This window comes from Etheostoma cragini, chromosome 21 (assembly GCF_013103735.1).
Source record: "Etheostoma cragini isolate CJK2018 chromosome 21, CSU_Ecrag_1.0, whole genome shotgun sequence".
Classification (NCBI taxonomy): domain Eukaryota; kingdom Metazoa; phylum Chordata; class Actinopteri; order Perciformes; family Percidae; genus Etheostoma; species Etheostoma cragini.
This window is the reverse complement of record NC_048427.1, coordinates 7,363,034-7,375,880: the sequence shown is the minus strand read 5'-3', so window position 1 is coordinate 7,375,880 and position 12,847 is coordinate 7,363,034. Positions and strand designations below refer to the sequence as shown.

General features: G+C 43.2%; 1 protein-coding gene across 9 annotated transcripts in view; it reads right to left on the bottom strand.

Moving 5' to 3' along the window:
* The window catches only part of LOC117936702 (zinc finger MIZ domain-containing protein 1-like), a 107,186-nt gene that overhangs the window by 4,939 nt on the left and 89,400 nt on the right, over positions 1–12,847 (bottom strand). For 5 of the 9 annotated variants that reach the window (XM_034860022.1, XM_034860023.1, XM_034860025.1 and 2 more), the window contains 10 exons: positions 4,546–4,681; positions 3,950–4,067; positions 3,546–3,763; positions 3,210–3,411; positions 2,696–2,971; positions 2,420–2,602; positions 2,167–2,244; positions 1,889–2,057; positions 1,647–1,788; positions 209–419 (listed from right to left, as the gene is read on the bottom strand). In XM_034860022.1, coding sequence (XP_034715913.1) covers positions 209–419; positions 1,647–1,788; positions 1,889–2,057; positions 2,167–2,244; positions 2,420–2,602; positions 2,696–2,971; positions 3,210–3,411; positions 3,546–3,763; positions 3,950–4,067; positions 4,546–4,681 — 1,733 coding nt within the window. The remainder of the gene's footprint in view (positions 1–208; positions 420–1,646; positions 1,789–1,888; positions 2,058–2,166; positions 2,245–2,419; positions 2,603–2,695; positions 2,972–3,209; positions 3,412–3,545; positions 3,764–3,949; positions 4,068–4,545; positions 4,682–12,847) is intronic. The other 4 variants (XM_034860024.1, XM_034860026.1, XM_034860029.1 and 1 more) reach the window with 1 other exon arrangement.

Here is a 12,847-nt window from a genome sequence, read left to right as displayed (position 1 = left end):
AGAGGAAACAGCACAGTTACTATTACAAACATCCTCCCAAGTTGTGTTAGTTTACAGTTTTAACATGTGCATCCAGAGAAAAAAAAAGACCATAGTTTTCATTTGCAGGTAGATCTTTTTATGTTGGACTTTTATTATCTGGTACCTACTTTACGCATCTGGATTTTTATAAACCTTTTTTTTATCAGTATTGGAGACTTGTACTTACACAGCAACAGGCAGTGACTGTGATCTGGATCGTGTTCCTTCCTGGCTGGCATACATGTTTCAAGTGCAGGGGTTTGTGGGAGGTCTTATTGTCGCCCCTCTCGATGGTGAGCGGTGTGGCATTTACGCTGACTTGGACCGAAGCTGGCCAGTTGGTGTTCATCTGACGGTCTTCATGGTGGTAGCACTTAAACTGCAGCTCGAGGTCCGATCTGCACAGACGAGTAAAAGAAAAGGCATTCATTGATAAATGTCGCTGTGGGAGCAAATGTTTTGTCCTTGCCAACCTCCTGATCAATTCTAAAACAAACAGACCACCAGTGATGGGAGGCTAAACATAAAAGAATGTCATCTCACAATATGTCACTAGAAAGAATCCTAATGATAAGATGCTTGATGAGGTCTGGATGGGAGGGTCACACTAGCACAATGTAAAGACTTCCAATCAATATTTAGATGTCCAAGGAGAGTCATTTAATTGGCATGATCACATACTGTATCTATCATATCACCCAATGTGTCTGGATGAGTAGAATTTGCATTAGGTGGTCAATAACAACAGTTCACTGAGTCCCTCAAATGGGGGATATGAGCTTAAAGCCATAGTGCTTCTATTTCTGCTGACATTACGTCCATCCTTACTTTCACAGGAATATGATTTTGAATATAGATAGCCAACCCACCATCATTTGCATTTCTGCATCTTTAAACAAGAAATCCAGATGAGTATCTGTTATTGCTAAGACTTGTACAGAGAGGGTCAAAAGTTTAGGCACCCCAGGTAAAAATTTGTATTAATGTGCATAAAGATGCCGAGAAAAGATGGAAAAATCTCCAAAAGGAATCAGATGACAGATTAGACATTTGTATAATATGTCACAAAAAGATTTCAGATTTCCATCATTTACACATTCAAAATAACAGAAAACAAAAAAATGGCGTCTGCAAAAGCTTGGGCACCCACTTTAAAGGTGACTGTGGGATCCCATAGGATAGTACTTCTAGGTCTCTTTGACCAAATAGTCCCAAAACATACACTGTGAGCCCCAAGATCCAACAGCAAGAACTAAATCAGGGATTAAAATTCTTTTTGCCCATTCATTTTTGTATTTCCACCTAATCTCAAGAGCCGTAACCAGTTTAAACACAGTTTAGGTTCTCTTGCTCTCTATCCCACTTCCATTAAGCCCCTGTTCTCTCTTAATCTTTTGAAAAGCCCTATTACTAAGCCTGAGCCATAGAATGTTTTGTTGGAAAGCTGGATTTTTCACTTTCTGAAATGCTAACTGTTTCCAGAGACCTAAAAGACTTAAAACCGCAACTGTCAACAGGATGCTACAGGACAAGGTAAAATGAAAATGAATGTATCGCAAGTCTCTCTCAGGAGAAAAAATATATAACAAAAATCCTGTACACTAATTCAGTGCATGATGTCTTACCTCCACATGAGCGTCTGGTGAACAGAAGGCCGTAAGTGGAAGACATGGTTGCTAACAGCCAGGTTATGCTCTAGCCTGAAAGGCTCTAGGACTACCCCGTCCCGCACTGGGAACGTCAGGCGCAGCTCCTCGTTGTGGTTGGCTGCATTGGTTAAAGAAGAGCCAAGGTCAGACTATCATGAACTTTTAAAGGAATAAATCACTGTTATGATATCCTCACTGGAAATTTTCCAGTTACTGACCTGGGGGAGGAGGGAGAGCGTTGATATTTGGTTTGATGTCAGGAGGGAAGGGGGGCTTCACATCCTGGTTTGGCGACAAGTATGGAGGGATGTTACTTCCTGGGGTCATTGGAGGGGTGGGGTTGCCTGGCACTGGGGAGTGAGGGTAGTTACCCACCGGTCTGGGCGGCTATATTGAAGACAATCAATTATAAATCAAATGTTCATGGGACTATAATCAGCACAACATAAGAGAATGATAATATGAAGACACTAAATTGATATAAGCATGAACTTACCCCATTCAAATTACCCTGGCTGTACTGATATCCACTCCCAGAGAAGTTATTTGTTTGGCCATTAAAAGGTGGCTCTTGCTGCAATAATAAAAAAGTAAAGAAAAATTAAATACAAATTGTTTTTCTCTCCATTTGTCCTTTATTATTTGTACCAAAAAACTGCTGACAACTGACAAAAAGGTTTTTGGTATACTGATATTTTGATACTCAAAATAATCATCAACCATTTGGGCGAATAGCAGTATTACTGCACCTTATAGTACTGGCCCATGGCACCACTGGGTGGCGGGTATTGGCCCTGCAGCTGCTGTCCTGGCATCCTCTGGCCCGGGTAGTTAGGTGACGGCAGTGGCCTCGAGGGGTTGGGTGAGGGGTACGGCCCCTGCTGGTTAGGGAACTGGCTGTTTGGTCCATACTGCTGCCCACCATAGTTTGGCTTTGGATGCAGAGATAACAAACATATATTTAACATACAGCAAACAAGTTGAACCTTGAAGATGAAAGTGTTTAATTAGTCACATCCACTTACCTCCCCTGGGTACGGCCTTTTCATGCCCTGCATGGCCATGCCCTGAGGCCGGGGTCCTGCATAGCCTTGCTGGGGCATCCTTTGGCCATGAGTCCCAAAAGGCCCCATGCCTTGGCCCCTTGGCTGGTTCATTCCCATGGGTGGTCCGCTCATGCTGGATGCGTTCATGCCACTGCCCATGTTCCCAGGGATGGACGGAGGGCCACGGGGTCCTGGCTGGTTCATGAATTGGCTGTTGTACGCCTGGTTTGGACCCATCTGGAAAGAGGAACTCATCTGAAAGACAAAATGGGTTCAATCAACCATCTCTGAGTTGAATATCAATGTGGCAAATTTTACTTTTACTAAAAGACAAAAATGTTCTTCCCTCTGAAAAAAATGCTAGTTAGCTTTGGTTATGGCAAAATGTGCCATTTGGTTCCATTAGTACTTCAGTTACTATTTACCCTTAACCTTGACTTAGTCTAAATCAACTTCTCTATCGACGTGCTATCAGCTGATTGTCATGTCTTACCGGTCCATATTGGTTCATGTCCTTGTTCTGTGTTTCTTGCAGGGCAGCTACGGTTGCTGTGGCAGTAGCGGTTGCTGTGGCGGCAGCAGCGGCAACTGCAGCGGCGGCAGCAGCAGCGGCAGGCTGGGTGAAGTCTGACGGAGCACGGGAGTGTTGAGGGATGCCCATTCCTCCAGGTCCAGCGTTAGGCCCTCCAGGATAACTATGACAAAGAGCAACACAATACAGTTATCGAGCTTAGACCATCTTGCTGGAGGATTGCACTCATTTTGACTGTCCGAATGACTTTTTAGCGATTTTAATTGTCAGACCAGTACTAATCCACTGTCCACTTACTTGCCACCAAAGCCTCCTCCTCCGGGGTAGTTGGGTCGTCCGTACATGCCCTGCTGCATGTAGCCCTGGTTGGAGTTGCCTTTGTTTGGGAATTGTTGCTGAGGACCGGAGAACTGAGAAGAGTTCATCCCAGGATTGTTACCAGACATACCCGTACCCATAGGGTTGCCCCCAGGGTTCATGGGATTGTTGTTGTTGACCATGGGATTTCCCAACACCTGTTGGACATACACGTACAAAGACATGTAAATGTTGGATGCATTTATATTAAGACAGAAAAACTCTAAATCAGAATATAGGAAGAGGAGAAACCTCCTGTAGTGGCACTTTAAAAAAACAGAAATGTGTTCCTATCAGATGCAGTCCACTTATACAGACTCTGTTGGACAGGTATGGGATCTCACCTGGCTCTGCGACGTGTTGGTCACACCCCAGACTGTAGTCACCACCGACAACGAACCTGGAGGCTGATTGGTGTTCTGTTGCCAGGGAACTGAGTCATAGGGAAAAGACCCATCTCTGCTGAAAATGGATAGAAACACATCATGCAGACAAATCAAAATGGGGCCGGACTCAGCGCACACATATTTGTTGTGTACAGTTGTAGTAAGTATATTTGCATTCGCTCAACAATATGGAAAGACAACGGTTTTCTTGTTAGGGTTATAAAATAGAAGCATGTTCTTCCTCTTAAAATGCACACACAGTGTGTTCTTTTCAATTGGTCCCTATTGACTGTGCTACAAGCAGTTAGTCTGGCAGTTTGTCTTGCCACTGATCCATAAGCAACACCAGGCTTCATGTGGAGAGGAAGGGCTTTTCCCAAGGGCCCGTTCTGTCTGTACACACACACACACACACACACACACACACACACACACACACACACACACACACACACACACACACACACACACACACACACACACACACACACACACACACACACACACACACACACACACACACACACAAAAAGCGCAGCAGTGTGAACACTGACCCGTGTGAGAGGCCGGGCTTCATGGAGCTCATAGGGGGCTGCATGGGCACTTTTCCCGGAGGCTCGTTCTGTCTGTTCTTCTGATGACGGAGGAGAAGGAGACGTCCAAGCTCCTCACACCATGAGGACAGAAGAGCTGGAAAGAGAGCAGAGGAAGAGTGTATCATTGGAATCCTGTGAGAAATAGCTGCAGATGTAACAGCCCTCTTTTGCAAGTGCTGCCAAAACCTGCAAAAACTGATTATGGTAGACAAGCAGGGCAGACGGAACAACAACTTAAGAACAGAAGCTCTGAAAAAAAGTAATGGCCTGACTGACAAAATGATGTGTAAGGTCTTTGTGCAAAAAACACTATGACAAAACCAGGAGTCCTGTCTGTGCAAGGTACCTTTAAAACAGAATAGGTCTACAGTCACTGCCAGTCACTCCACATAACTATGCAACAACATTTAACATTAAACATCCTATAAGGTGACAAAGAATAACACACATTAAAAAAAAATACTACAAAATGTGAGAACATTTTCTGAAAGGATCTGCTGAGTAAGGTAAAACTGAATTCAAAATGCAGTTGTGCAGTTGTGTATTTTTAGTATTAGTTTTTAGTTAGTTTGTTTATATGAACAGCTGAAGGGTCATTTTTCCCCACATTAAATTAAAGGTTACATTTATTATTTATATCCATGCTAGCAGCAAGGTACACATTAGCTGCATGTTAACCCTTTACTCACATTTTTGTTTGTGCTTTCAATGGATTTGCAATTAAATTCTATTTCCAGGAAAATAAGTACATGAAGACTTTATGTGGGGGAATGAATGCAAACAGTGACAGACTTTACAAAAGTGACAGCATAGAACCTCTCCCGATGAATCAGATAAAATTACATTTGTTCGTATACTTGGATCATTTTAACCGTTGAGTTTTGGATTCTTGCTTTATATCATTCTCATCTGTTATTTGCTCTATTATTAATTCTTATTTTATAATGTCTTGTTGTCTATTATATCTCAATTTTGTATCCACTCATGTGCACTGTCTGCCATACTCTTCAGGCTAGTCTTCAGTAGTATTCAATGTAAATGTATGTCTGTCCTGTGAGGGTCTTTTTTTCCATTTGTATTCTCTCTGTGCATTTTCTGTGTTTACAGCAAACAGTGTTTGCAACAGATTGACAAAGAAAAGTAAAACCCCAAATTACATCCTACAGCAAACACGGCTTTACCCTGAAAAACAGTAAAATGCATATATCGACAGGTGAGCAGCACCTTACTTTCAATGTAACATGAGGGATTCCTTAAGACCAACTTAGTATTTTGTATACTAGAAAACTCTACTTACAGTTAGAGACGAAAGGCAGCACCTTTAAGCTGCAATTTAAAATACCTGCTTTAAATGTATTATGTCCCTGCAGCTCTTGGCCACTAGGGTTCACTCTGGGCCTGCAGATGGACTCCAGCCCTTCCCTCCTCTCCTCCTTCCTACCTTCCTAACCGCTTGGTTAGGTTGCCATCACCTAAGAGTGTGTTTGATCAAATCATATGCTTTTCATCTGCAGTGCATGTTTTTGTACTGTGCCAACTACACCTTCTCACCCACCTACTCCTTATTCTCTCTCTCTCTCTCTCTCTTGCTTCCCCTGTCTCCTTCTAGCCTCTGTATGCAGCGGCAGAAGAGAAAGGCAATGTGGATTCAATCAAAGAGCAGGGCAGCCACCTCCTCTTATGATTCACAGCACTTCTAGGCTGACTAAAGAGCAAGGGAAGGAGGAGGGGGGGGTGGGGTTAAACAGAGCTCTTGGTGATTTCAGCAGCGGCTCGCGCAAAAAGCCACGTCAATATGACAGCAGACAGTGCAGGCTGTCCTTACAGGCAGATCCACCCTGCTGCCACATGCAAGGATAAGCTGCCACAGCACATATTACACAGAGAGGGACAGGGGAGTGACAGAGAGGAAGATTAAAAAAAAGTAAATAAAAAAAAACGTTGAGTGAGTCAGTGGGAGAAGGGGCATCCGGCTAATGGGGCTGATGGGAGGGAGGAACAAACAAAAGCTTCTGACTCCCATCACAAACATGGCAACCCAGAGATTTGCCCACACTTAGGAGCTTGCAAACAGTGCAAGCCTATTGACACACACATAAGGAAAGACACCACACTGGCTTATATTGTAGAGGTAAAATAAATAGGACACAAGATGTCCTCTTGAGTGCGCAACATTTCCGAGGACAAAACTGAATTTCAGCATCGGCAAACAAACACACACCTTCTTTTCTCAGAGCATTGCTTCCCAAAAGAGCATCCTCTCCTTTCATTTGAACACTGAGCACACCAGCCTCGCTCTATGTAAAGATGAGGGCTGGAATACAAAAGACATGTACAGATGGTGCCAGCAGTCTCTCTGCCTCTCCCTCCCCTCCCTTCCACTCCTTTAAAAGCAGCACAGGGCTCAGGCGCAGAGGCAGCTGGGTTTTTCCTCCTTCCCACCCGCTCATGCTCCCTCCCCTCCCTTCCTGCCTCCTGTTCTTGGCAAGGCAGGTGCCAGGAGACAGGCTGTGCTGTTCCTCCACAGAATTGATCTGACTTTACCGCGGCTGTGGTTTGATAGAAAAAGGCCTCTGAGGTGCTATTCTACTGGAAACATCACACCCACAGGTAGATGTACTGATTTGTAGGTTAGTTTTGATGAAATATAACGGGGTCCAAGTGCGAGCTTTATCATTTTCACATCTATGTTAGAACGTCCTGCAGTGTTTCAACAGCACCCTCACTCTTCCCAGACCCCCTTCTGATTGAGTTTTTAAATCCAAGGGCCTGGCGCCCAGCCAGCATGTTACAGCTCAATTAGGTCTCATTATTCTCTTCCAACAAGGGGTAACTTGCACTTCTTCTATGTTGATAAACATGTCTCCACAATTTATCCCATAACTGTGCCACCATGAGGCCGTCTGGTTGAGGGGACGGTATCCTCGTTTCACACCGAGACCGACATCAACAGCCACAGGACAAAAACAACAGCTTTGAGCTGAGCAGGAAAATGACAATACGTATTTAAGAGAAAGAGGCAAAAAAGGAGAGGGAAGCACCAGCGCTGCCACTTATAGAAGAATTATTCTACCCCACCATTACATAAAGGGCTCATCACCACACAAAATGATCACCTCTGCTAAACACCAACATGTCATTGACTCAGAGGATAAACTACAGGTTTCATATGACAGGAGGAGGAACAGCCAACACCTCACAGTCCCTCCTCCTCCTCCTCCTCCTCTATGCATCACTTTGGACAGTGCAGATGATGAACACAAAAGGATTACTGTTTTTTTTCTTCTCTTCTCCTCCCACAGACGATCCTTCAATAGACTCATCTGTTTTCCTCCTCGAGAAGAGCCAAAACGGGATATAATCGTCTCAGGTGTAGCTCCTTCAAATGACTATTCTGGAGTGAATCAAACTGCCGTTTGGTGCTACAGAGCATCTTTTTGCTCCGTTTACATTGGTCTCCCTGGTGGCTTTGGGTCTCTGTCTTCCATAAGGAGATGAGTCTATCTTGTTTGCCTTGTAGATAGTCCCAGGGGCTCGGCTGAGTCTGAGCCGTATTGATATTCTGGTGCTCAGCTGTGCAGCCTGATGGTCAGCCAAGGCGAATGGCGGTAAACGCATCTGCTGGGACTAGATGGGTGGTTCAGTGGTTGGGCCTGCAGCTTCCAGCTTCACTCTCTGTCACAAAGCCCCGGGGAAACATGACAAACGACATGGACTGCATCCCTGACAGTTGTTCAATGCTCTTTCCAATGATAATGCTCCCCCACCCCAACTTTTGCCACACATTCAGTCAGGAGAAACAGATAATCTAAGCTGATTAAATACCTTTCACTCTGCCTCTTTTGGCACCACCACATGAAAAGGGCCTCTAAGTTAAAGGGTCATTTCACCCAAATTACATCTTGTCTAGCCATTGTAGTTTGCCAATGTTTTGAGATATCTGACTCAGGGATTTGTGTCTCTACCCCAATACATTGGAAGTGGACAGAATTTAATTTGTGCTGCTCAAAATAATATTTGTTGGATGGAGCTAATCAGCTGCTTGTGTATCCTACGTGGTATCCTAGCTCCCAAAAACTTAACTACACATCAGTAGTTATGGCAGCTACGGATATATCACGTAAAGACGAAATTGTGACTGGTCAGTTTGGGCTGCTTGTAGATTGTTGAAAGTGAATACAACATGAAGCATGAGGTAAAAAAAGACAGACTTCCCCAATTTCATATATGTCATATATATATCCCTCATATTACAAAGTGACTGGAATGTAAACATAGTTACTGTGGCGACAATAGACAAATTAACGATAAATCTGTCTACTGTTGCAGTGGAGCAACAGTATAAATCAAAACATATGCTCCGGGTATCTACAGTCAGACTCCTGTTCTGTGTTATCCCCTTGTGTCAACTATAAATCCATCGTACCAAAGCAAAAGTACCTATAAAAAAAAATGTTGACATGTTCTGTGTTCATTTTTCCATACTTTGAGCACAACAAATGCAATTCCATTCATCTCCCCTGTTTTAGGGTAGAGGCAGTAGTAAAATAAATGGGTTTTTGTAACTTGGGTGACTCAACCCTTTAAAACAGATGTACAGCAAATCCAACACCACTACGATGAATAGTGGCTAAGTGTTGCACAAACAACCTGTGGGATAGGATAATGCTACAAACACGACATGAATGGCTTCCAAAGGTCACTCCTTTACTTGCTGCCTCTTTCTCTCTCTTCTCTCCGTTTACTGTCAGGAGGACTGTATGGAAGGGAGCAGGTAAGGCAGATGCCAAGAGCTCTTATGATCCTCGTCCCTCCCCTCCCTCCCTCCCTCCCTCCCTCCCTCCCTCTCTGCTTTGTAGCTAATAGACACCTGCTCCCTTGTCAACCAAGGCTCCCACCTGGCATCGATCCACATGGCTTGGTCACTTACGCCCACACAAACATATAGTATACATCTAGTCATCACATCCCACTCACATTATCAGCAGTGCTTCCTCACAATTCCCATACAAACTGTGACAACAAAGTCAAGTTATTGCTTTAAACCTGTTAGGGAGAATCACAACCTCCAAACGGCTTGTTTGAAGAAATTTAGCTAGAAGGGCTGAAATGAGAACAAAGACCATGAGCAAACTAACAAGAACGGCTCCACTGGGCTGCACTCTGTAGTTTCTGAGGGAGCTCTAATCACATTCTGTTTGTCTCTCTCTCCAGAAAGGATTGAATGGGCACAAGCCTCCTGCAGGCCAAAGTCAATTAAAATAAGAGAGAGTCTAGGGAGCCCTAGCATCCCTGGCTACTGAAAGCCCCTAAGAGGCCATGCAAAACAGCCATGTTTAGTGTTAGCCAAAGAATTCCTCACTTGTGTTTGCTTACTGGAACTGTAAATGTTTGCAATTGACCTCATAATATATGGAAAACTACAACTGGTTGCTATGACATTCACTTACAGCTACCCTGCGTAAACTACTGTCTGGATTGTAAATCATGTCCCTCTCTACCTCACGATACTCAGCACAGTCATCACAGAACCATGGATGGCCGCTTCACAGCCTCTCTCTTTTGTGTCTACCCAGATGCCACCAATTATTCATTAACACCAATTTGATAATGAAATGGAAGCAACTCGTCCATCAAGCAGTCTTTTGAGGAGCGGGTATAACAGGTTACAGACCTGTCAACCCATGACAGACCATGATTGTGCTACACTACTTGTTTATCCATGGGGGATAATTAGATGGAAGCTCACCGGTGGAACACATTTTCCCTCTCTGGTCACCCTCTCAACTCTACAACCCTTTGGCACGGAAGGGAGTGCAAACTGGGTGTCGTTAAACTGAGTCTGTAAACTGACTTCATTAGCTCAGTACCAAATATTTTAAAGTTGGATGAGTCCTTTCGTGATATATTTCAGGGTGATTGATGTTTTCAGAAAGCTGATGAAGTGGGAAGGATGTGTGAAGTGGAAACATGTGAATGACATGGCTGCCATGTGGCATCAAAATGTGACATATTTCCCCTGAGGTCCTTTAAACATACGCAGTCAAGGAGCTATTTCATTAAGTGAAAATGGGCTGAGAAAGAACCAAATTAAATAATCACAGTGTGTAGCAGTTGAGAAGTATGAGAAAGCATATATATGTTTTGGATTTAAAGCATTAGCGCTAACGGTTATAAAACAACCAACTCCTGTCTGCACCTCATCTTTGTCTGCTGCTTTTTTCTTGCATTATTTCCTCTGCTGCTCAGAAGTCAGTGATGTTGGAGTCTTGTCAATGAGTACTTAGGCCGGTTGCCTCATGGGGAGCCAGACTTGCTGGTTAGGTTTTATGGCCCATTTCAGAGCTGCCCCGGCTTAAATACAGCCTCCTGCTGGCCACATGGCCATAATGTCGTGCCATGTCCATCCGACTAGAAGGGGGGACGCTTGGACTCGTGCCAGACTCAAGATTTTACTGAGGCCACAAGCATATGTGGCCATGTGGAAGCAAGCGGCACCAGGAGAAAAAAAAGAAAATGCTGCAGATTTGGTGTTTCTGGGTTGCTGTTTTGACATCCTGCAGTCTTTGTTGCAACATTAAAAGCCGCTTAAGACTGACGGATAGAAAAACTGTCCCTTACTTCTCTTAACTTCCCACTGCTACGACACTGCTGTCGTAATAACTTCAGTATCAAAATATCCGGCTAACAACTTTTTGATTTATATAGATATACAAATGCAGGATTTTTTGATAAAAATACAAATTTCAAAGATAAGACATTTAAAATAAAATCTGTGTATAAAGATTTGAGATAAAGATTATACTGTATGTCTTTTAAGTAATCCACTTGGCACTAACTGAATACCAACTAGAACATATAATATACACCACAATCTCAAGATGATTTATGCAGATCTCATCACTCTGACTGACATTTCTTGGTCATAGATATACAGGAACCAAACCCGCTTCTAAACAGGCCAGTGATTTAAATGATAATCTCTCTTGGCACATTTAACAAATCTCTTCATTAAAAACAGGGCATACCGTTTAAAGCACGGAGGTGGAAATCTATAGCATTTCACCCCCTGGTGAGAATTAATTCCTTGTGCATTTAAGCCAAACATCTTCCCCGACCAACATTCAATCTTCAATCTGTTACTGTATATTGCTTCCTGCTACAGTAAGCTCAGGGGGAGCAAAACTCCTTCCAAACCTACATCTTTATGTCTTAATTCAGGAGCTACAATCTGGCAACAGTGTGTTAAGTGTCTGAGGTCAAGTTTCTTCAAAGAGCCATAGCAGTGGTTGTGTATGTTTTAGCACATCTACTAAGAATCATTTATTTAACAGCTAACTGTTTTGCAATTTCTTCTCCTGAAAATCTCTCTTTCCTGCTTAGGAAAAAAAAAATGTAGAACAATCAGTAAAAATATAATGCATACTGTACATGGTTTGTAACTAAGGAGCTAAACAAAAAACTTGGCCCTTTATGCACTTCTGCAACTAGAGTATAAGATGGGCAGACCTGCAAAGAAGCTGTTTACAGGAGCCAGACTGTTTCCCCGAGCAACAGGCTGCCATTAGTGAAGGCCCAGCCTTAAGCCCCCGTCTACAATGATACTAATTAGGCACGGAGCAGATGTGCCCGGACTAGTGCCCACCTCAGGGTGCTGGGCAGAGCCGGTAGTGTCATGGCAGCATACGCTGGTGGCTGATTCACCTGCGACCTTTTCACAGTGGGCCTGGTGACAAAGCCTCCCTTTAGAAGTACAGTACGGAACAGACACTGGAGGAGCCTGGGTCGGGTCCCGGCACCCCTCTAGGCTCATTAAAGTCATCCATATGTGCAACAGTGCAGCATTTGAATAAAAATGCTTTCATGCTTTCTAATGATAAACACTCAGGCCAAATGGTCTTGCATACTTTTCATTTTCACATATTCTTATTCCTTCAAATTGAATAATTTTAAAATCTATTTTGACATAAAAGAGGTCACACTGTAGATTTCTTGAGAAAACTGTATTCTATTTTACTTTATACATTCTTATTGTCTAAGTTAAGTTGCTGGTACTTTGTCTACATATAAATAAGTATAAAATCTATTTAATTTATCAATTTAATTTGCCCTTCAATATGTAGCCCCTACTGAAACTATTTTGCATACGCTATATTCTCATTTTTGCTTGTTGTCCCAGTTTCCTTAGAGCGATCATTAAAGTTTCATCACATTATTCTGACTCTGATGTAAGCTCTGTTCACAACTCTTACTGTTTTGT